This window comes from Alligator mississippiensis, chromosome 2 (genome assembly GCF_030867095.1).
Source record: "Alligator mississippiensis isolate rAllMis1 chromosome 2, rAllMis1, whole genome shotgun sequence".
Classification (NCBI taxonomy): domain Eukaryota; kingdom Metazoa; phylum Chordata; order Crocodylia; family Alligatoridae; genus Alligator; species Alligator mississippiensis.
In genome coordinates this window covers 53059881-53081687 of record NC_081825.1, presented here as the reverse complement: position 1 = coordinate 53081687, position 21807 = coordinate 53059881, and the positions used below count along the sequence as shown (strand labels likewise).

The following is a 21807-nucleotide window of genomic DNA, read 5'->3' as shown; positions in this document are numbered from 1 at the left end:
TAAAATGGTGCATCTTTGCAGATACAGCTATATCTTTAAAAATCATTTAAATCTGATCTAGGACTGAAAACTAGGGTTTGCATAGTATTGCTACCAGGCAAGTCAGGTTATTAGGGACCCCAACTATGCTATATTTTAACATGGTTTAATTTCCTATAAGGTTAAATCCAGCTCTTTTTTTTTTTTTTTTCTTGCCAGTAATCTTTTTTTAGTAACCACAGCATCCTGTAATTATTTCTGAAATTCTAGTAATCTAATTACTATATTCTTAAATATTTTAAAACAATGTTTTTCAGGGAATGTTTTCAGTTCATTTCTGTTTTACATCCTAAATATGAGACATTTTATGAAATATGTTATTGCTATAACTTTTTAATAGTACCCATCTTCAATATATTGGTACCATTATTTTCTAATATGCAAATAACTAAAATTCTCAAGCTTCATATGAATCATTAAGTTCATTTAAGACCTGAACACATTTATATCTGCTCAGGACACCTTTGGAAATTATCTGCTTGTCTCTGTGGCTCAATCAACGTACAATAAATACAATTTAGATTGCATACATACAGGTTCAATGCATGGATCTTTATTCAGTTGGTCTATAAAGGCATAGGCACAAAGGCAAGTTACTGCAAGGCAAACTAGGGTGTAAGGATGCAATTCTACTATGCTATAGCTACTCTACATTTTGCCAATGTGCAGATTTCTACAGTGAGAAATGAGAAGTAATTTATTTCTCAGTGAAGTATCTCAGCTGGTAAAGTCCTGTAAGTTTGCAACTTAGCTTGCCCCATGGTCTTCAATGGTCTTGTTACTTAGGACATGGAAGACTAACAAGTTATAATAAATGTTTACTTAGCTTATTTATTTGTCTTTAAAGACGTTATAGAAAACTAGCATTTGACTACATTCCTTTTTTTTTTCTTTAGGATATAGACATGCACTATGAACCTACAGATAATTCTGCTATGGCTCGTACATCCAATCTCAATGAAGAACTTGGCCAGGTATAACACGTTTCTTGCTTAATGTAGTCATGAAATAATTTGCTCCTTGGAATTCATGAACCTTTTTTATTCCCACTGTTAAATGCACTTATGTTCATTTTTATTTTTAAATATTCTATCTTATTATAAATGCAATCAGTCAGTGTTATATTATTGTTAGAGAGGCATTCAGTTTTTACAAAATCCCTTACGTGTGTGCATCACCCACACAAGCTATGGGAAAAGGCCATTATTAAAATTGAAAAGTAAAGCGATTCTTTATCTGAAGATAGGAAATGCCAGAACCAAGGTTGTCTCTACAACATACATTCAGCCCCTTTGTACAAGTAAAACTGCCTCATGCACAGGGGTACAGCATGTGTACACTCCTGTATTAGGGCTCCCCGATAACCCTAAAGATAGAGCTGGCTTGGACTATAGACCTTCTTAGACGGCCCCCTCCCTCTCCCCACCCCATGCCTTCCCCACACTTCTCCTGGAATCAGAGGCACATGACAGTTCCACTCATGCACTTGTTTCTCTGTGGACGGTGAGAGGGGGGAGATGATAGAAGAGCTACAGCCTTACCTAGCTCTGTCTGCTTTAGGGTTTTCAGAGAGCCCTAATGCAGCAGGAATGTGTGCACATGCCAGTCCTTGCTGAGTTGGCTGTGCAGCAGGCACATGGGACAGTGTTTCCTGGATGTAGCAGCACCCATTGAGAAGCACTGAGGTAAGTTGAAGCAGCACTAACAGTGGGTACCACCACATTCAGAAAGTTGGGGAGAAGTGCTGTGACTCTGAAAAGGCTGAGAACCATTGCTCTAGAAGAGTATATTTTGTTGTAGAAACAGACTGCTTTCCATTGCCTGTATTTCCCCCTTCTGCCTTGTTTCATATAATCTGAGTTCAGTCTCCATCATCTTTGGCTCCTCATACCAGTCCCTTACTCCTCACTATGCTAGTCTCATCCAATCTCCTTCTGCAAGTTCTAGTCTCACCTCTAAGTCTCTATCTCTGCTGCTTCATGTTTTTGTCCAGCCATTCTCAGTATCTCCTGACTTACCAGATCCTTGTTCCCAATGTTCTTGCCCAGTTGGTCCTTGTTCTACACTGCCAGGATCCCCATCTGATCTGTCTCTGTCTTCCAATCTTAATCAGCATTTGCTTTCCTCAGCAGACAGTCCCCAATAGCTTTGAGTCAGTCTGCCTCTCTTTCTGAGCTCTTCACTCCAGTATCCCTCCCCCACCACTATTTATATACCTGGTTCTTTTGTTAATTCAGTCCCATTTCCTGTACCCTGGCTTCTGTCAAATTTCTTCCTACATTCCACTAGTTCTCAATCTTCTTTCCCCCTCCTTTTGCATTTTGTCCTGCCTCATATTCTTCCTCACTTATTGGCTCCAGTTTCTCTATCATCCTGTTTTTCCCCCCTGGGCTCCCACCTACCCCAACTCCTTTATCTTTGTTTCCCCCTCTCTTATTAGTTCAGGCTGTGGGCGACCACAGCCAGAAGGGTCCTGGCAGTGGTGAAGAGGAAGCGACTGAGCCTACTGCCAGGTCCCACTTTTTCCCTTCACCCAGCAGCAGCTTCTACCTGGTTGTTCCTGCTTGTGGCTGGGGCTCACTGGTCTGGAGAGAGTGCTGCAGGGGCCCCAACCTGCCAGGCTTGGACTGGGGCTGTGGACTCAGCTTGGAGCCAGGCAGAAGTTGCTGCTAGGTGCTGGGAAAAAGCGGAAACTGGTGGCAGACACAGCTGCCTCCCCCTTACCAGCACCAGGGCCCTTCCCAGTACATCTGCCTGCGGAAAGGTCACCACAATTTAATATGAGCAGAATTGTTTTCACAACATAAGTTGAATTCCATTTACAGAAAAAAAAATCAGTCAGATACCTACCATGGCTAAGATCTGCCCCAAGCACCTAAAGTTTGAGGAAAATTGTAAATCATTGAAAACAAGATCTTATTATTGGGAATGTAAAGGTACCTTAATTAATAATTGACAAAACTACTAGCCCCGCTAATAATTGTATGATATTTGGGTTTTTTTTCTTTTGAACTATCAACAAAAAAGGCTGTTTTGACTTACAAAATTCACTTAATTCCATTTGAGTATAAGTATAAGGTTTTTGTAGCAGATTTTTGAAGGGGCAGGAGAGAGCAAGGGAGGAGTCAGGCATATCCTGCAGTACACGTTCTAGTTTTTTGAATTTAGGAAGAAATTTGCCTCACAAACATAGTAGTACAGAACAGCTTTAAACATTCTTCTGAACTGTTGGCGTCTATGGAGAAAACAATCAGTAATTTAATATTGGTGTTTTTATAGTTCAAAGAATTCAGAACAATGTAGTATGACACCTTGTATTAAATCAAGCCAGTCTCTCTCTCTCAAGTACTTTTGTCCTCACTGCCTCCATTTTTCCTTAATTACTACATATGAATTTACATGGTAAAAACCCAGATGTCTTTTTAACAGTAATATAACATTGACTTCAAATATATCTACACCAAAACAAAATACTGATTGAATTTACAGTAAGATTGAGACAGAATATTCTAAATCAGTCTCATTGTGTCATTTTTTGACTGGAACTATTAGGTATCAAGGATGTGCATCTTTGATACTTTTTTTTTATAAATAAATTATTGTATTTAAAAGATCTAAATACCCTTTTATATCCAAAACATTGTGTGAAATAATTCAGTGCAAAACTTAACTAAAAGGTTTGCTGTATTTACAGCAATGAGTTGTTAAAATATAATAATAGGTATTGATTTTGAAATTGTGATTAATTTTAACATTCTTTTAGGTCAAATACATATTTTCTGACAAAACTGGTACTCTGACTTGCAACGTAATGCAATTCAAGAAGTGTACTATAGCAGGAGTTGCTTATGGGTAAGTATTACATATGTTTATATAAAATAGTATTTTTATATATCAAATTAAAACTGCTTTTTAAAATGTCCTCTTGGCTTTGAATATAGCCAACAAACTCTTTTTCTTGTGGTCATGATTAAATGTTTTTGAGGTTGGTGTTTTTCAACCTTAAGAGAACCTTTTTTGGCAAACAAAAGCCAAGTTAAAAAGATTAGAGATTTTTCTTGTTCATGTATAATTCCAAGATGCATGTTCAGGCACTCTGATGCCAATGAACACCTGACTTGTCTATACTATAAACAAGAATATACAGTAACCTATTGCTTTTTGGAAAGAAATTCTAAAGTAGCATATTCTTAAGTTGCTCGTTTAGTCATTTTAAGGTAGATATTATGCAAGTACAAATTTTAGGAGTTATTGCAGTCACAGCATATCTGTCAAAAATACACAAGCTTTGCATAACACAAAAAAGACAGTTAGCACCTTGATCCTCTCCTTTGAGGGGCCAAAAATTAAAGGCCAGACACCAGGTTACTTTTTTACTTCTAGAAATACTACATATCCTTTAGAACACCATTAAATCTTACTGCCAGGTCACTGTTGAGAAGTCTGCATTAGTGTTTCCTAAACTTTTGATACATGGGGGGGCACTTTTTTTTTTTTTTTTACCTGGATAAAAATTGGTGACACACTTCATTTACTGGTCTGTGGGTTGGATCTGGTCCACGGGCACAATCCTGCACATAGTACAGGGCCAGTATGGTCAAGGCCCCATCCAGCCCATTTTTGTGGCACACTAATATGCTACAGAACACCCTTTGGGAATCACTGGTTTAGACTGCTGCTGCTGCTTTTAAACTCCTCTGTGATTAAAGGATCTCGGTGTCTAAAAGCATGTGTGTCTACTAACCATTTGGCAGCAGTTATAAGAACTCTGATTTTTTTTTTTTCCCAGAAAAGCCTCATTCTACATATTTGAAGAGAAAACACATAAGAAAGAGTGTATTTGATCTAAAAGTAACTGCATAAGAGAACACAAATGCTTAATCTCAGTCTCAAGTCCAAGAAGTAACAGGGATTTCTCTCTGATCTTTTGTAATATTCCATAATCTCAATTATAGTTTCTTCTCAACAGCTGCTGGAGATTAATATACAACATTTTTGCTGTCACTTCCATAAAGATATACCTACCATTTTTACCTGAATCCAAAACAACTGGATTTAAGATGACCACCACCTCCCTTATAATTAGACTATATATGAAAAACTCATAAATTTGTTATAATTTCCAGGTATAGAATCTAATTATTGGAGGGTATTTTTTTTAATGAATTCCCCCAACTGCTACAGTGAAGAAAGTAGAGCAGGGGAGGGGGAGTCAGGCAGCTGCAGAGGGGCCAGGTGGCCCTCTTAGTTCCCGCTACTTTTCACCACCTTTTTCCCCTGCAGCCTACCCACCCCCCTCCCTGCAGTGCCCGCACCCTCTGCTGCCTGCCTCCCCTCCTCCCCAGCCTTTGCTTTCCACCGGTTCTGTCCACTTTTCCCCCAATGTGCAAACTTTTTACTGAGAGCTATATGTATCTACTGACATACGTACAGGTTTCCCTTGATTTATGTGGGTCCTTTATATGCATAATTTAGACCCATAATTTGTTATATGTGAGGTAAATTCACTCTTATGCAATCAGCATAGTTGCCCCCTGCCCAAGCAGGTAAGTCTGTGGGGGGAGGGGAAAGGGTCATGGCCCCACTCACTCCAGCCCTGGCTGCAGCTGGTGCCAGTGGCCTGTAGCTGCTGGGCTGCACTTTGCTCCGCCTGTCACCCTGTGCCTGGGCTCACCCCAGCTTTTAGGCTGCGCCATACCATGGTGTAGGCAGCTGGTGTCAGCTGCTCCTGGGGCTGCTCCACCATGGGCTGGGGTGAGTGCAGACAACTGGAGCCCCGGGCAGCGCAGGGCATGGCACTCACCCCAGACCTAGCTGTAGCAGACCCAGGAGCAGCCAACACCAGCAGCCTGCACCAAGGCATGGCGCAGCCCCGGAGCAGAGGTGAATGGGGAGAGGTGGAACATGGCGCAGTCGGGGCTGGGTGAGTGTCGCTCTCTTCCCTCCGTTTTGCTGCCTTGTGCAGCCCTGGGAGCAGCACCTCTCCCCCCCATCCCTTCCCTAGTCTCATCCTCATTCCCTCCCTTACCACCATGGGAACCTATCCCTATTTGTTACATTATAAAGTGGGTTCACTTTATGCTAATTCAATTTATCTGCTGTTCTCCAGGAACGCGCATATACAGCATAAATCAAAGGAAACCTGTATTTACTGATATTTGTTTTATATAATGTAAATGTAACTCTTCTGCCAAGCTCTACCCTACAGCCAGGCCCCAATTAGAATGGCTGGGTTCCAATTTAGGGATTTAAGATCAACCATAATAATAATAAAAAAGTTTGGTTGTCAATAAAAAGTTTGCTTTAAAAAAAAAAAAAAAATTATTGGGTTTGTAAGAAACTGCACTAATGGCTTTATGCCATTCCTTCCTTCCCCCTCACCTGGAGCCCCCTACACCCTTATGTCCCCAACAGCATCATGCTTTCCCCTTCCCCCAGCCTTACCCCTGCAGCCCTGTTTCCCCTGCCCATCACAGATTCCCCCCCACCCACCCCCAGAAACTTGCCTCTAACCCAGCATCTTTACAGGTAACCTGGGATACAGCAGCATGTGACTGAAAGAATGGTCTCTGTGGGGTGTTCCTCTCCTATTGGACACCAGATAGCACTGCTGTGCTTCCTCTGTGGAGCTTCAGTGGAGCTGTCTGCTTAGTGTTTTTAATGGTGGCTAAAATATTTTTTCAGGGACTTTACTGGCAACCATTTTTAGCCTCAGCTCTTTACTGACAGTCAGTAAATTCACTGACAGTTGGCAACCCTAGAATCTGAACAGACCCAACTTCTGATAGATTTTTCTGCCCCAATGAGGGATCAGTGCTCTTGGGAAAGGGAGAAATGAGGCAAAGAAAGAACAGGCCTCTCCTTTATCCTCTCCATGATGTACAAATTAAACCCATTTAAGGTCCAGATTGCTTCATGAGGGTAGAAGCAAGCCATGAATTTTAATTTAGATTAGATTTATATGTTGCTATTTCTGCCCTTGTTTTAGTTGCATTGACAAGTGAATGTTTTCTGTTTTTCTTAAAGTTTAAAGAAATTAAACTAAAAATTTGCAGGATCAGTATAATGCCTAACTTGTAGGCATTAGGATACTTTGCTGGGAAGTAGGAGATGGGAGGCACTGACCCCCTCTGGATGACAGGAGCCTAGAATTTGGGTTTCCTGCTCTTTGGACAGTATGACTTAAGACATGGAAGGAACATCTTTGTCTGGCTCATAATACTAATCATGTTTTTTCTGCAGTTAAAAGTTCAGGATTTATCTGGCCATATGCATGTACCTTAGCAATCTTGTATCACTATGTACCTGTCTAGCCAGAGTGTGTTCTTACTTGTGTGTCCAGAGCTGAATCACAAACTATGCATAAGTGCCAAGAGCTATAGTTATATGAGTGTTCATGTGGCATTTAGTTTGTATAAAGTAAAATAGGATTTAGCCCCAAATCTGCGAGTCGTTGTGGGGCTTTACATGTGATATCAATGCCTGGAAGTTGACAGTTCTTTGCATATTCATCAAGAAATATTTAGGCATCTCTAGAGTTGCACAGGAACTGATCTAAAAATCTCACCCAGGGATGTCTAAATGTGGTCTTAAGAGTCTAAGCTTAAGCTACTCTTTTTGTAAACTTTAGACTCTAAATACATTAACAAAGTTATTAATTATCAAACGTTTAACGCTTTTGTTAATAGGAGTATTAATATGAACAAAGCTTTCAATTTTTTTTCCTTTAGCAATTTGGTATGACTCAGCCAAAATGCTAACAATAATGACATTGAAGAAACAGCATTTATAATTAAGATGGTTATATGTTTAATCAATAAATCTTTGATTGTCAGCTTGATTTCAGTTTTTCCTGCTTTCTGACTACCATGCATCTCCCTTGCAAAGACACAGCAGTCTTAAACAGAAGCTTGTCTATTGAAAAATGTTACTTTTCATAAGGGAACAGAAAGTCAAGTTACGTAGGGACATCTCTAACCACAGCATCCTTGAGAATTGCTTCCAGTTTTTACTACCCTTCTCCCTCACGCAGCAAAAGTAGCAAAGGGAGAGTAGAGAAATAGAACTGCCCCATTTTCTCTACAATTCCTTTGAAGTGTAGTACTAATGAGGTGGTAGATAAACATTCACATGTGCCATCATAGGACCAAATCCTTCCTCTTCTGTAGCCAGATGTGTTGCTCTGTATTTCTGAATTCTGCAGTTCCTAGTAGCTTTTAGATATTTAAAAAATGGGCTTTTATGTGGGATGTATATTGACCTCTGTAGAGCTATGACAGTTTATGCTACCTGATGATCTGCCCCTTAAATGAACATAAATATTTCTAAATAGAAATGAAGGGGCTGAGCTGGCATGTGAGCTATTACTGTATTTTCTTGCATATAACATGCCCCCAAATATAATATGCACCTTGGCTGTGAAAGGCAGAATGAAAAGAGAAAATTTTTCCAGAGTTATGGCTGTATAGAGAAGAGAAAGATCTGTACATTCAGCTGACTCACCTTCCCTTTCTTGCATAACTAAAGCTAATCCCTAGCTGCTGCTGAAGACTATCATTTTTCAAAATCATACATCTTTCCAGAGACCAAAAAAGCTGTTCTAAAGAGCTAAAAAGTCCTGAGCTAAGGAGACTGTGAAATAGAGACCAGGAGTAGCCAGCAGATGGCAAAATTGCCCTAAGGTTAGCTTGATTAGTGGAACAGAAAGATCATTAAAAAGGGGCAATGGTCATTAACATCTGTGGAATGAGAAACAGAGCCATTATGTAAATTGACTCGTACAGCTGCATGAACAATAATACCACAGCTGCTGCACTGTGTGGTGCTTCCAACCAGGTAGAAAATCAGCCTCCCCAATGAATACACACCTCAGTTTTGGGGGGTTGATTTTTTTTTTTTTGAGGGCAACAGTGTATGTTATATGCAAGAAAATATAGTATTTAACATATCTTGTTGCTTAGGAACTATGTTCCTCCAATTTAGATTTCTCTTCAAGTAGTAATAGATAAATACAAGGCCCACTGAAGTTAGTAGGAATGTTTCCACTGGCTTAAATTGGTTTTGGATTAGGCACTTTGTTGGATATCATCATATCAATCCTGAATTAATTTAGCCTGACAGCTCTCAGTTACATTTTGTTTATAGCATTTTCTGCTAACTGTTCTCCTGGCACTAACAATGTTCTTAAATCCTTTATTTTTTTTTAAGAAATTAATTTCCTTTGCTGATTTCACTTTTATGTAATCTGATTTTGTTGCTTCAGTGATTTATGTTTTCCCCTTCTATTTCTATCCCTGCTTTGCTTTTTGTGCAGCCATTGTCCTGAACCTGAGGATTATAGTTATTCTTCAGATGATTGGTAAGCAGTAAAAAAAATCATTTAGTAACTAAGATTCTTGATTCTTTTCTAATTGTTAACATTGTTAGCCATGTTTGTTTGTTTGTTTTTAAATGAATGTTAAAATATACAAACTGTTTTGCCTAGCAACTGATTTAAACATCAAACCTATGTGGGAATACTAAATTTTGTACAATTTTACTTTATCAAACTTGACGAAGTTTGATTATTCAAAAATACCATGTTAGATTTACTAGGGAGATATAATTGAAGATGTCAACAAAATCTGAGGATTCTGCTTGACCCTATAGTTGTCCTACCAGTAACGAGATGCAGAGTTGTATCTGGCCTGCAAGCAAGCAGCCACAAACTCATGGGATCCAGCCCGCTGGTAGTTCAGGCCACTGCATGGTGCCAGGTAGGCAGGGCTATTTCTGCCCAGCTGTAGACCTGGGCAGATGCCCCCCCAGAACTGGCTGGCCACATCCACAGCTGACACCAGAGTCTACCTGGGACTTCTTCCTGTGTACTGGATGGGTGCTGGCATAAGCTGTGGACATGGCCAGCATGTTCTAAATCGGGGGTAGGGATTGGGGCATGTGGAGCTCCAGGCAGGGAGGAAATTGGGGCATATTGTAGCTCTGGTCGGGGTGAGGATCAGGGCATGCTGCAGCTCTGAGCAAGGTGGGAATCAGAGTGGGGTATGGGGGAGTGAATGAGAAGTATGGCCCTTGACTTTGGTGTGGGCAAGGAGGTGCTAACCTGGGGGGAGAGTAGCTCACCAAAACTCCCTAAGTGACCCTCCAGCCCAAAGACTGCCCTGCCCCTGATGTATAGCATACATTCTATAGCGGTGATTCTTAACCATGGTACCCTGGGGTACCATGAGATCCTTTTAAGAGTGCCACACGGTGTTATGCAATATTAGGTGAAGTGTGCAAATGCCTACACATGATTCCCACAAGATAAACCCAGAGATTTCTGGTAGGAATCCATATTGTCAAAAACATTATGACCTGCTGCTGTGGTCGTCTTGAGCAAAAGAATTGCTCTATTATTTTTCTGTAGTTCAAAAATGAGTGAAAGCTAAGAGCTATTTTCAGACTGGTGCCTTGAGTCTAAAAGGGTTAAGAACCACTGTTTTAAAGTTTCTGGGGAAAATAACTATTATTTTGCTAGATTAATGATAGGAAGTTGGCTGTATTAAAAATAATCAAGGATTTGCTTGAACAGGATCATAAAAGTGCAATACTTATTTATTTGATAGGCTGTGGACCATATAATGCAAGAACATATATGTGTGCTTGACTTAAAAATATAAGGAGTTCAAGCAACATCTCAGACAAAATTAACAACTTGTCTAAGTGCTTGTGCAGTCAGGGTCTTTTGAAAATAAAAATAAGAAAGAGAATTTTCACAAGTGTTTGAAATTTTCCAATTATAATTAAATCCAGTATGATATTTTTCTGCTTTGTATCTTCAAATGGGAACCATAAGAAATATAAATTAGAATATTTTATAGCTTTATAAATACGTGTTTTTCATCTGACCTGTTGCATTTAATTGGAGAATAATTACCCCTGCAAATATTAGTTTAAGTTTTCAGTGTTTTCTTTAACCCTTAATTCATTAATCTTTGCTCTTACCAATGAGATAATAGTATCCTGCTTCTTTTTTAAAGTTCTAATGTACTTAGTTACATGAATGATAATCTTCAAAATGAAACTGTGGTCCACATTCTGTCTCAGGCAGACCCCAGATACAAATGGTTTCTCTCACGGCACAGGAACTGCCAACCTGATCTTTGTGGTCAACCTCCACTGAGCCACAGTTTCTTCTACTTAATTTCTTTCAGACTTAACACCCACCAGAAATGCTAAGAGGGCAGAGTTGATTTACAAGACCTAAAACCTAAAACTGTTTGTTTCAGTTAAAGATTAAAATAACTCTGTCCCTAAAACAGGTGATCTTATGAAAAGAGCATGACTTTCATCCTGGGTCTTGGGTTCTTTTTTCTGTGTAGTATTCTGATGAGCAGATATGGCCATCAACATGCTTTGCTTTTCTACCAAACAGGCATTGCTTGGTTTTGCTGTTGAGCTCTTCTCCCTGATCCTTATTGCTGCCTCAGCATACTTTGTTTCTGCTCAAAGTGAGCAGCATTGCTTCCCATGCTTAGTTTTACCCTTGTCTAGGTTGGTTCTTCTTTCTATTTGCTACCCATTATTTGATTGTCTCTTTATTTCTTCCTTCTCTTATGTCCATTTCAACAGCTGCTTTTCTAGGATCTGGAACCATTTTTATTGCATCTTTTCTGCCTGCCTTGGTAGTCTTAATTCAGGCTGCTTAACATCTCCAATACTGTTCTCCCACCAGTCTCTCCCCAGTACTCTGGCAACAGAAGAATTTCTATCACTGACTTCAATTGGAGTGCTTTATACCTCTGAGTGAGTTATGAATGTGGGCTCTACATTTGCTTTCTTTTGTACTCATGAGATATGTACTAGGAGAAATCTGCCAGCCTTAGCTGACAGGAACCCCTTTCTCCAAACAGAAAGCCAGTGAAGCCATCCACCGCCTGTTTTCACACTTTGATTTACCCTATGTCTGGCAGTCTTCAGTCATTTTCAAATGGGCTTCAAATTGTCAGAGTAAACTCTATTAAAAGCCTAAATAATAGGCTTTATATTATGGGCTGTGGAGAACTCTGGACATTTCACATTGTAGCTGTGGACAGTCTGTATCCAACTTAATTATGTTAGAAACACACAGGGGAAGAGTCAGTTGATTACATCTCAGGGCATTTCCACTCAGTTGAAACTGGCTATGGGACCAGTGGCTCATCTGCATCCTAAAGTTTAGGACAGCCTGGCATTTTCTTTATACATTTCTCTCAGGCTTCCCCAGTTGGGGTTCCTGTTTATTTCACCTTCCTTTCAGGTTCATCCTTGTTCAGGTCCACTGTTCAACACAATCTGCTCCATCAGTCTCCAGATAGTTCTCAGTCCTTTCTATCACCTCACTCATGTATAGTGACAAGTTTTAGATCCTTATAGGCAAAGCCTCAAAAACTGTTCTAGAACTATTTGATTCTGGATTCTTTTGAGAGAGCTTGTCTTCAGAAATAACCACAGGAGCATCTTTCATGTTTGTTCTTTATATGCTCACAAAAGGGCCAGCAAAAATGAGTAGACTTAAACAGTTCTGCTAGTACTATCCCTAGGCTCAATCTTTTCCCTATATCCTTTCTTAATCAGAGATGGTCTAAAGATCTGACAAACCACCTTCTCTCCACACGCCCTCATCTCTTGGCATCACAGCAGCTGTCTCGCTTCTTCCCCCAGTGGAATCTTCACTCCTTTAGTGACCGAGCTTAAGCCCCCAGGTGGTCACTGAAAGAGCTCCTCAACCCCTTCCAGGACAGCAGAGTCTCCAAATGGAAGTCCAGTATAAACCAATAGAGCCTTTGGTCCTAGTAGTCACTGCTTTCAGTCCCCATTCCTTAACACACGTCAGCAGGAGCCTGCCTGTTAGCAAATCGGTTAAACAGCCTGTTAGGTTTATTTTCCCATAATAAGGCAAAATCATCTGTGCTTCCTTATTTCTCAAGCCTAACCTTCAGGCCTGACACCTGGCACTGGTGTAGCGGGTTGGGGCTGATTGGAGTGAGTGTAGCTCCTTAATCACTTTCTTCTTAATATGGAGTTTTTATATAGCCTGTTATCTTATTTCCTTTTGTTCTGGTCTGCTAACAAGCTAAAAACTGTTCTTAGAAACCTGGAGCTAAACTGTTGTTAAATTCAGCTGGACTAAGATTTTTGCCCCAAGTTGGAGTGCTAGAGCTGTTACTTTTGTGGAGGACATTCTTTTTGTTGAATTAAATGTAAATCTGCCCAAGGGATCTTTGATTACATGAAGTACAAAGTACAGGCGCATTTGGGAGCTCAGGACAGGCTTCAGCAGGGCTTCAGTCACAAAGTTTAGCTATGAAATGCATATTTATTGATAAAAGTATTAATTATACTATTTCTCATTTACAAGGATAATTACATACCATAGTGGCAATACAGGCTGTAGTTGCATGGTAAACTTACCATGTTTGGCAGCCACAGCCTCAGTCGAGCTTTCCTGCTCCAGGCATGCTGCTTCCTAAATTGGAACTAGTATAGCCACATCCGGTAACTAGCACTGTTGAGTGAGAGGTTAATTTAATCCTCCTCTACTGCTGTACGGACATAGCTATACTGCTTCTACCATTTCTGGGTATGGTAACTTTATTTTGTAGACCTGGCTATGGTTTAGAAATGTTTTGTTAGACTAACCTTTACTTTATGCTGTATTTATTATCTTTTTTTCTGAGTCTGTAGGAGACTCATATGACTTATATTTCTTGAACAGTAAATTTAATAATTTTTTATTCGGGCTTTATTCTGCAGTTTGCTTACTGTAAGCAAACTCCTGTTTGTGCACAGAGCTCCTATAACATTAATAGGATTCCATTCAGACATGAGTTGTCTTACAAAGTTTAGTATCTAGGATTTGCTTCCATTTTGGGGTTTATTAGTTTATTGTATTAGCTTTAACTTTTACTTTAGCCATTCCATTATCCAAGTTAGTAATGAACCTCTCATTACCTTTCAGTGTGTGTAATGATACATTTCCAGAGTTGTTTAGATATCAAAGTTAAACAATAAATGTTGGATTCACCTCAGTTATTCTTTGCATACATGTATGTTTATCAGTTACACTGTGGTGTCATGGACACTACATAGACATAAACTACATTTGGCTACAGTGTGTTGGTCTTAGGTGATTTTTTCAGGTGAATATTTCATACATTATTAATGATGCTCTTCCAATGTCTTGAATTCATTTTTCTTAGGCTGGGGTCACAAAATGGAGACGAAAAAGCATTCAGTGATTCATCATTGCTGGAAAATCTCCAGAGCAATCATGTAAGAGATAGAGAAACAAATATTGGTACTTTGCAAAGTCAGAAGAATGTGTCCTTAAAGAAAATTAAATTCTGTACTTACCTGAAATCAATCTATAGTCTATCTAAACAATAAGCTTCCAGTCACGAGCAGTTTTTAATTCTAAGTAAATATAGAATGTATTCATTGTAATTAGCCCTATATCTAAGCATGTTAACTACTTATGTATTAGAATTACATGACTTTAGGAGTTGGGTCTTGATGACAACAGCCTCACACCTTAAACTCTAAAATATTTACTTTTAATTTCTTAATCATGTTGTTCTAAGATCTGAATGGTTAGGCAATGTCAGTAAACAGTCTTGGATGACCACTTTTCAGATATTTAAGCTAACTAAAGAAATGAAACAGAAGGATGCTTCTTACTTTTATGGTATTTGAATGAGGTGAGAAAACATTGTTTTTCAGTGGTCCAACTAATGGACTCGAAGTTAATCAAGTTGGTATAATCAAATTGTAAAATTGTTTATTCTTGCAATCAAGAATGTAAGCTTTTTCCTGAATTTATATTTGCTCGCACACTACTAAATTTTAAATAGTACCCTGATTTGTTTGTTTGTTTGTTTGTTTGTTTGTTTGTTTGTTTGTTTGTTTGTTTGTTTGTTTGTTTGTTTGTTTGTTTGTTTGTTTTTTAACTCCTGACCTCTTCCCTTCACCCCCTACTTTTTTTTCTGGTTTAGCCAACTGCACCTATCATTTGTGAGTTTCTAACAATGATGGCAGTTTGTCATACAGCAGTTCCAGAAAGAGAAGGTGATACAATTATTTATCAAGCAGCATCTCCAGGTAAGACCAGAGTAATTACATGAAAACTGTAAAGTTATTCCATCCACCCCACAGAAATCATTCAAAATTTCATAGGGTCAAGACATTTTCCAGGAATTTAAAAATAGCATATAGAAGTAGTGATAATATTTTATATAAGGCTTTGAATGGAATTTTTTTCATCTTCAGACTTTATTTATAGATTCTATATATATTATATGATAATACAAAGCAAATTATTACCTATACTTTGACACCTAGCTATTGTCAGCTATATTGTGAATAACTGAATTAATTGATTAAATACAAATAGAAAATGAAAGGTAACTAGAAGAAATTAATACCACTGCTTATGACCTTCTGGGATGCTTTGTTAAAAATGCATTGATTTTTAACAAAGCATTGCAAAAGAAAACAACACCATGTAGTATTAAGAATGAAAAATGAAGATCCTAAGTAGGACAATAATGATAAACTACAAAAAGACTGTACAACTTCTGAGTGGCTAGGGGCTGTAGGGTGTGAGGGCCACATGCCATACAGTGCTCCAACCCCTTACCATTCCCACAGGTCCCCGCATAATGCACTCTACTAGTGCCCCTGCATCATGATGCTCTGTGTTGTGTGTGATCCTCATTGCACGCACCAGCACTCCCATGCCATATAAGGTCCCTGTGTCTCCTGTGGTCCTACAGTCCTGCACCACACCACCCTGTCTACAAGGGTAGGCACATGCAGTAGAAGCTAAAGAAGGGAGGGGGAAGTCCAGAGGCTCTGGCAGCAGCAAGAAGAGACCAGCAAGGAGAGTAGCACCTAGAGCATGCCACTGTATATGCCACTGTACTATATGGCTCTTTAAAAAACTTTCAGTCTTGATGCTAAGGAATGAAATTTCAGTCTCTGTGGAGTGGCACAGCTGCCTAAACTGCAGAATACCAGTTTATTTAGAGATTTGTACAATTATCTTGATCTGAAGTATGATGGCAGAATAGTTCAGGTGCTTTTTGCTATGCTCTTGAGGCATGACATTAAGCTCTGATCTGGACTTGTGCTATCCCTAGTGAACCACTTATGGAAAGAACAGTCAGTTCTGTTGAGAGAGCCCAGCTGCAAGGCATTTGGATAGTCAGGGACTGTACAACTAGGAGCTTTAAAAAGGTCACTGGAGAGGAGAAAGCAATCTGTAAGCAGAACAGCTTGTTACAAGGATTCTGTGCTGAGGCCAAAGCCAAAGGGGAACTCCTCCTTGGAAGAGATAGGGCAAAAGAGTTTTTGTTTGTTTGCTTGCTTGTTTGTTTAATGATTACACACTGTTTTATTTGGGAGGACTGGCTGAGGAGCTTTGCAAGGAGAAAAACCCACCTATAGAAGCAAAGGAGCTAGACAGCCTGCCTAGCACAACCTGTAAATGGGTACCTGGTCATTGAGGCTGGGAAATCAAAGACAACCAGATCTGATGCTAGCCATATCATTCCTTTTATGTTCTGATGGCGGTAGAAGAAACTGTTATGCCTTAGCCTCGCTAGTCTCATGGACCATTATTCTCAGGTGGTATTTTGACACTGACATTGAACATTAAATTAATGATAATGGATAAAATTTTCATGAGTGCAGATCTAAAGAAATTATAACCAAAGCTACAACCTAGAGATAGATACGGTAACAGTGAGTGTCACCATACCTAATTTAAACACCAAGGATGGAAATCATTAAACTGAGTTAGACTACTGTTCTTCTTATTCAGTGTAATGATGGGATAAGTAGCTCCTAAGAACAAGATTCCCACAGGCAAACAAACTGATTTAGGAGTGCAGTGTCAAAGTCTTTGAGAGAGAGGGATGAGTCCAAAATCCCATGTCTCCCAGATTTAGGTGCATACCTGCAATATGGTTTAAACACCTGTGGAGGAAGTTTTACAGCTCCAAAACCTTTCCTGGGCTTAGGTAGCTAATATAATGGGTTCCCTCTCTTCTTTTAATATTTGATATGAATATGGGGAAGAGATATTCACCTCTTATGAGTCCCTAGTGCCAAGCATAGGATCCGCAAAACCAAATTAGGCACCTAATTACCCATATTTTAAATACAGAGGCATAAGCAGCTACAGTTAGGATTCACAGTACTCAGCCAGCTAAGCAGGAGGACCCCTAGGCCTGCCAGTAGGAAATGGAGAAGAGGGAAATGTGTCTGAAATGCCACCTGTCTCCCAGACTCAAGTGGCAGAGCTCTGCCTGTCTGTAGTCCTGAGCTGAACACAGGCATTCATTGCCTGAAATGCTCACCTAGACATAAGCACCTAAATAGTAGCTTGCACTTTGGTGAGCCTGGATGTATATACCTTTTGAACAGTAACAGAGCAGTTGCTGTACTTTTTCAGCAAGTGGGAGGCCAGGGTTATAGACCCTTCTCAATCTGAGAGGACTCAAACCTGCATCTCCCAATTCCCAGAAAAGTTATGTAACCACCTAATTGGCTCATTGCAGATGAGGGAGCATTGGTCAGAGCAGCCAAGCATCTTCGATTTGTATTTACTGGAAGGACACCTGACTCAGTAATCGTCGATTCTGTAAGTACATTAACATGACTGTATGATTTGTTGTTAATATTGGCTGCTTAGAGATGTGAAAAAACCCAAACACAACATTTTACTATCAGCTTGGTGCGGCCCCATGCCGAGTGCAGCACGTGCCCAGGAAAGGTATTGCATTAGATTGACCCAATTTAACTCCACTGAAGTGCCTGGTCTATGAAGACACTGGGGAGCTGGGTTGAACCAATGCACTTCCTTTTCTGGTAAAGCACTGTTTGGTTTGATTTGGTTTGTTTTTTTCACGTCTGTCCTCAGCCATCATTGTTACAGGGTTCATATACAATCACAGTAGGTTCGTGCCAAAAAGTGGTTGTTAGTCCATTTGTTAAACAGATTTAAGCTTCTTTTAAAATGTGTCTTGTTTTTCAGCTTGGTCAGGAAGAAAGATATGAATTACTAAATGTGCTGGAATTTACAAGGTAAGGCAAAATAAGTATTCAATAGCTTTTGCTTTATATTGTTAAAAATTAATTTTTAACTGTATACTCTGCTGAGATTTTTATGGATAAAATTCTAGCTTGTATATGCATATCACCTAAATTCAGACTTAGAAAGATTGTTTTTCTACTTTGGTAGAAAAGTATATAAGTATAAATATATTCAATGATTAAGGTTGCCCTAGAATTTTCACTGTAAAAAGTCATTTTCTCAGATGCATAATTTTGTCAGATTTCTGTCCTTTTGCCTGAAATATGTCACTTCTCATTTTGGAAGCCAGTGTTCAAGGATCTTTGAGTAAAACCAATTTTCTGATATCTGACAGATTTAGAAAAAATATACTTTCTCTGTTGAAACACTGATTTTCATTCTCTAAACTTGTAACACTTTTAAGAGAAATGATTAAAAGCTTCTAATTTAGTAAAGGCTTCAGGCTGCAGTATATTTTTGGTGGTAAGTTTATAAGTAGCTTACATGTTGGTAATAATATGTTTTGTTTTAAATTAATTTTATGGAAAGTGCACTCTTGCATATAAACTACAGTATACCAATGATCCATGGTGCTCTATCCAAGTGTGTACATATATTGAGTGGCATTCTCAGTCCAGTAGGTATATGCTCACCCATCTATTACTCCTGCGTGCATACATAAAGAATTGTGATACAGTTTTATTGTTAAAGAGTATCTGTGCATGGAATGGCATAATGGAAGTAGTACATGTGGAAGGACACAGATTTTGAAGTCCTTGAAGCACTTTCCACACTTGATAGCTACAGGCGTGTAAAGATTTACGTAGAACAAGAATTCGGGGTTCCCTTTTTTTTTCTTATTTTTTTCACTTCTGTTTCATAAGTTTTCATAGCCATTTTTAAAGCTTCTGAGTCACCTGGGTAGTAATTAAATTCAGCTTGTGTTTTTTGGAGAAACAAAAAAAAAAAAAACCTCCACGTGTACGTATTGTCCTCTTAAGCATCGAGTGTTGGCACATTTCTGTTCATCCAAGTCTAATCCAAATTCTGGGTTTTGTACCTGTTTTTTCCCAGCATTATAATTTTTTTTGCTTAAAGCTACTGATTAGGAGCACTAGAGGTCACTATTATTCCATAGTAGGAGAAAAGCAAGAAGTTCCTTACTGGATGCAACAGCTCAAAAGTAAGAGATCAGTTTAACAATTCCAGCACCAGAGGCATATACCCTCAGAGTAGAAATCTATAATCTTTTATTTGAAAACTAGAATTTGCAAATATTTTAAGCTTCTTGGAAAAATAAGCAACTGATCCTGTGTAGATGCACTTTTTTCCAATAAGCTTACTGCTTTTCAGAATAAAACAGATAAAGGGCTGCTTTAGCTCTGTGCAGGTACAACTTATTACTCAAAATATCCATTGTTTAATACTTTAGTGGGGTAGGATCATAGGAAGGAAGGGCTGAAAAGAACCTCACAAGGTCATCTAGTCCAGGTCCCTGCTCAAACAGGAGCATACTTGACTAAACCAATAGAGATTCTACAATTTCTCTAAGCAGCCTGTTCCAAGCCTTGACCATTCTCACAGTCAGAAAGTTCCTCCTAATTACCAACCTGAATTTCCCCTTTTGAAATGTAAGGTCATTGCTCCTAGTCATTCCCCTACAGCCACAGAAAAAAGCCCATCTCCATCTGCTCTGTAGTTGCCCTTCAGGTATTTGGAAACTATTATCCATGGGTGGGCAAAACATGGCCTGCTGGTCGGATTCTGCCAACCAGGCCGTTCTTTCCGGCCTGTGGAGCCCCTAAAATAATAAGAAAATATTTATCTTCTCCTGGCTGCCTGTCAAAGATGACAGAAGGCTGGGGCATTAGGACCCCAAGGGGAGCCGTCAGCAGGAATGCAGCAGCCCCAGCCCTGTCCCACCCCCAGCCATTTCCCTGCTTCCTGCTCCCACACTGCTACAGCACCATGCATCTCCCAGCTGCATCACCTGACTAGAGAACACAGGCCTGCACCAGTACCCTGGCTGTGTGGCAGGGGGGAGGGGCTGTGTGTGTGTAGGGTGAGTCCCACATGCATACCCCACCATACACATGCACCCACACACCCCCTTGCACTGCCATACACGCAGATGCCCACACCCATACCCCCTCACATCCCAGCCACCCAGCCCCCCACATACAGCCCCCCACAAACCCCATACCCACCCACCCCCACATGCTCCCACATACCCAGTCCCCCACAAACCTATACCTACTCTCCCCAACAATATACAAGAGTAAGACTTCGTTTTAAGCTATTATATGCAATCACCTCTATGTACACTAAACAAATGCATGTAATCCAGGACAAAAATATTTTCTGAAATCAAATTAATGAATGTTTTAGATGTTTTCCCTTTAGAATATCATTTGGTATTTTTTTGGTTCTGAGATAACAAAACTCCTTGCTGAAAGGAGTACTTCTGGGGGCAAAGGGAGGGGCTTCTTATGGCTAAGGTCCGGGGTTAGGGGGCAGGACTTCGTCACAAGATGGCGACCAGGGAGCAGGACACCTGTCGAGGGGTGCGGCTAGCCATGCAGCCCTTGACAGCTTGCTAAAACTGGGTAAGTGACCATCTGCCTGGAATAATTGCCCGCCCCTGCTGTTATCAAACCCCCTGTCTTGGCCAAACTAAATAACCCTAGTTCTTTCAGCCTTTTCTCGTAAGTTTGAACCTCCCAGATCCCTAGTCACTGCTCTGTGTTGATCTTTTTCTAAGCTGTACATATCCTTAAAGTTTGGGGCTCAGAGCTGGACACGGTACTCCAGGTGAGGCCTTATCACAAGAATCACTTCCCTTGATTTGCAAGTGATACTCCTGTTAATACAATCCAATGTGCTGTTGGCTTTTTTTGCAACAAAAGGACACTATTGGCTCATATTCAGCTTATTGTGTACTGTAGCCCCCAGGTCCTTCTTTTCAGTACTGCAGCCTAACCAATCATTCCCCGATTTCATAGACATTAGGGCTGTAAGGGACCTCGGAAGATCATCGAGTCCAGCCCTCTGCCCCAGGGGCAGGAAGTCAGCAGGGATCATAGGATCCCAGCAAGATAAACATCCAAATGTCTTTTGAAGGCATTCAGAGTAGGTGCTTGAACCACCTCCGGCAGCAATCTTTACTGTCCGAGCCCTCAAGGTTTGGAATAGAAGTTCTTTCTTATGTCCAGCCTGAAACGATCATGGAGGAGTTTGTGACTGTTTGACCTTGTTATCCGTTGGACTGCTCTGATGAACAGACATTCCCCCAGATCCTGGTAAGCACCCCTGATGAACCTATAGATGGCCACCAGATCACCCCTGAGCCTGCACTTTTCCAGGCTGAAGAGTCCCATGGCTCTTAGCCTCACTTCATAATGTCTACTTTCCTGACCTCTGATCATGAGCGTGGCTCTCCTCTGCACCCTCTCAAGCTTCTTCACATCCTTTTTGAATTGTGGAGCCCAAAACTGGATGCAGTACTCCAGCTGTGGCCTCACCAAGGCACAGTACAACAGGAGGATGACGTCCCGGGATTTACTTGAGAAGCATCTGTGGATGCAAGCAAGCATTTTGCTTGCTTTACTAGCAGCAGTATCACACTGCAGGCTCATATTCATCTTGTGGTCAATCATGACCCCCAAGTCCTCTCC

The 21807-nt window shown here is 40.1% G+C and overlaps 1 protein-coding gene across 5 annotated transcripts in view; it reads left to right on the top strand.

The window, feature by feature from the left end:
- ATP8A1 (ATPase phospholipid transporting 8A1) overlaps positions 1–21807 on the top strand; it is a 187471-nt gene that overhangs the window by 74603 nt on the left and 91061 nt on the right. For 4 of the 5 annotated variants that reach the window (XM_019481062.2, XM_006278342.4, XM_014594926.3 and 1 more), the window contains 7 exons: positions 936–1013; positions 3803–3891; positions 9353–9397; positions 14259–14331; positions 15051–15156; positions 17619–17701; positions 18095–18144. In XM_019481062.2, the coding sequence (XP_019336607.1) occupies positions 936–1013; positions 3803–3891; positions 9353–9397; positions 14259–14331; positions 15051–15156; positions 17619–17701; positions 18095–18144 (524 nt within the window). The remainder of the gene's footprint in view (positions 1–935; positions 1014–3802; positions 3892–9352; positions 9398–14258; positions 14332–15050; positions 15157–17618; positions 17702–18094; positions 18145–21807) is intronic. The other variant, XM_014594927.3, reaches the window with a different exon arrangement.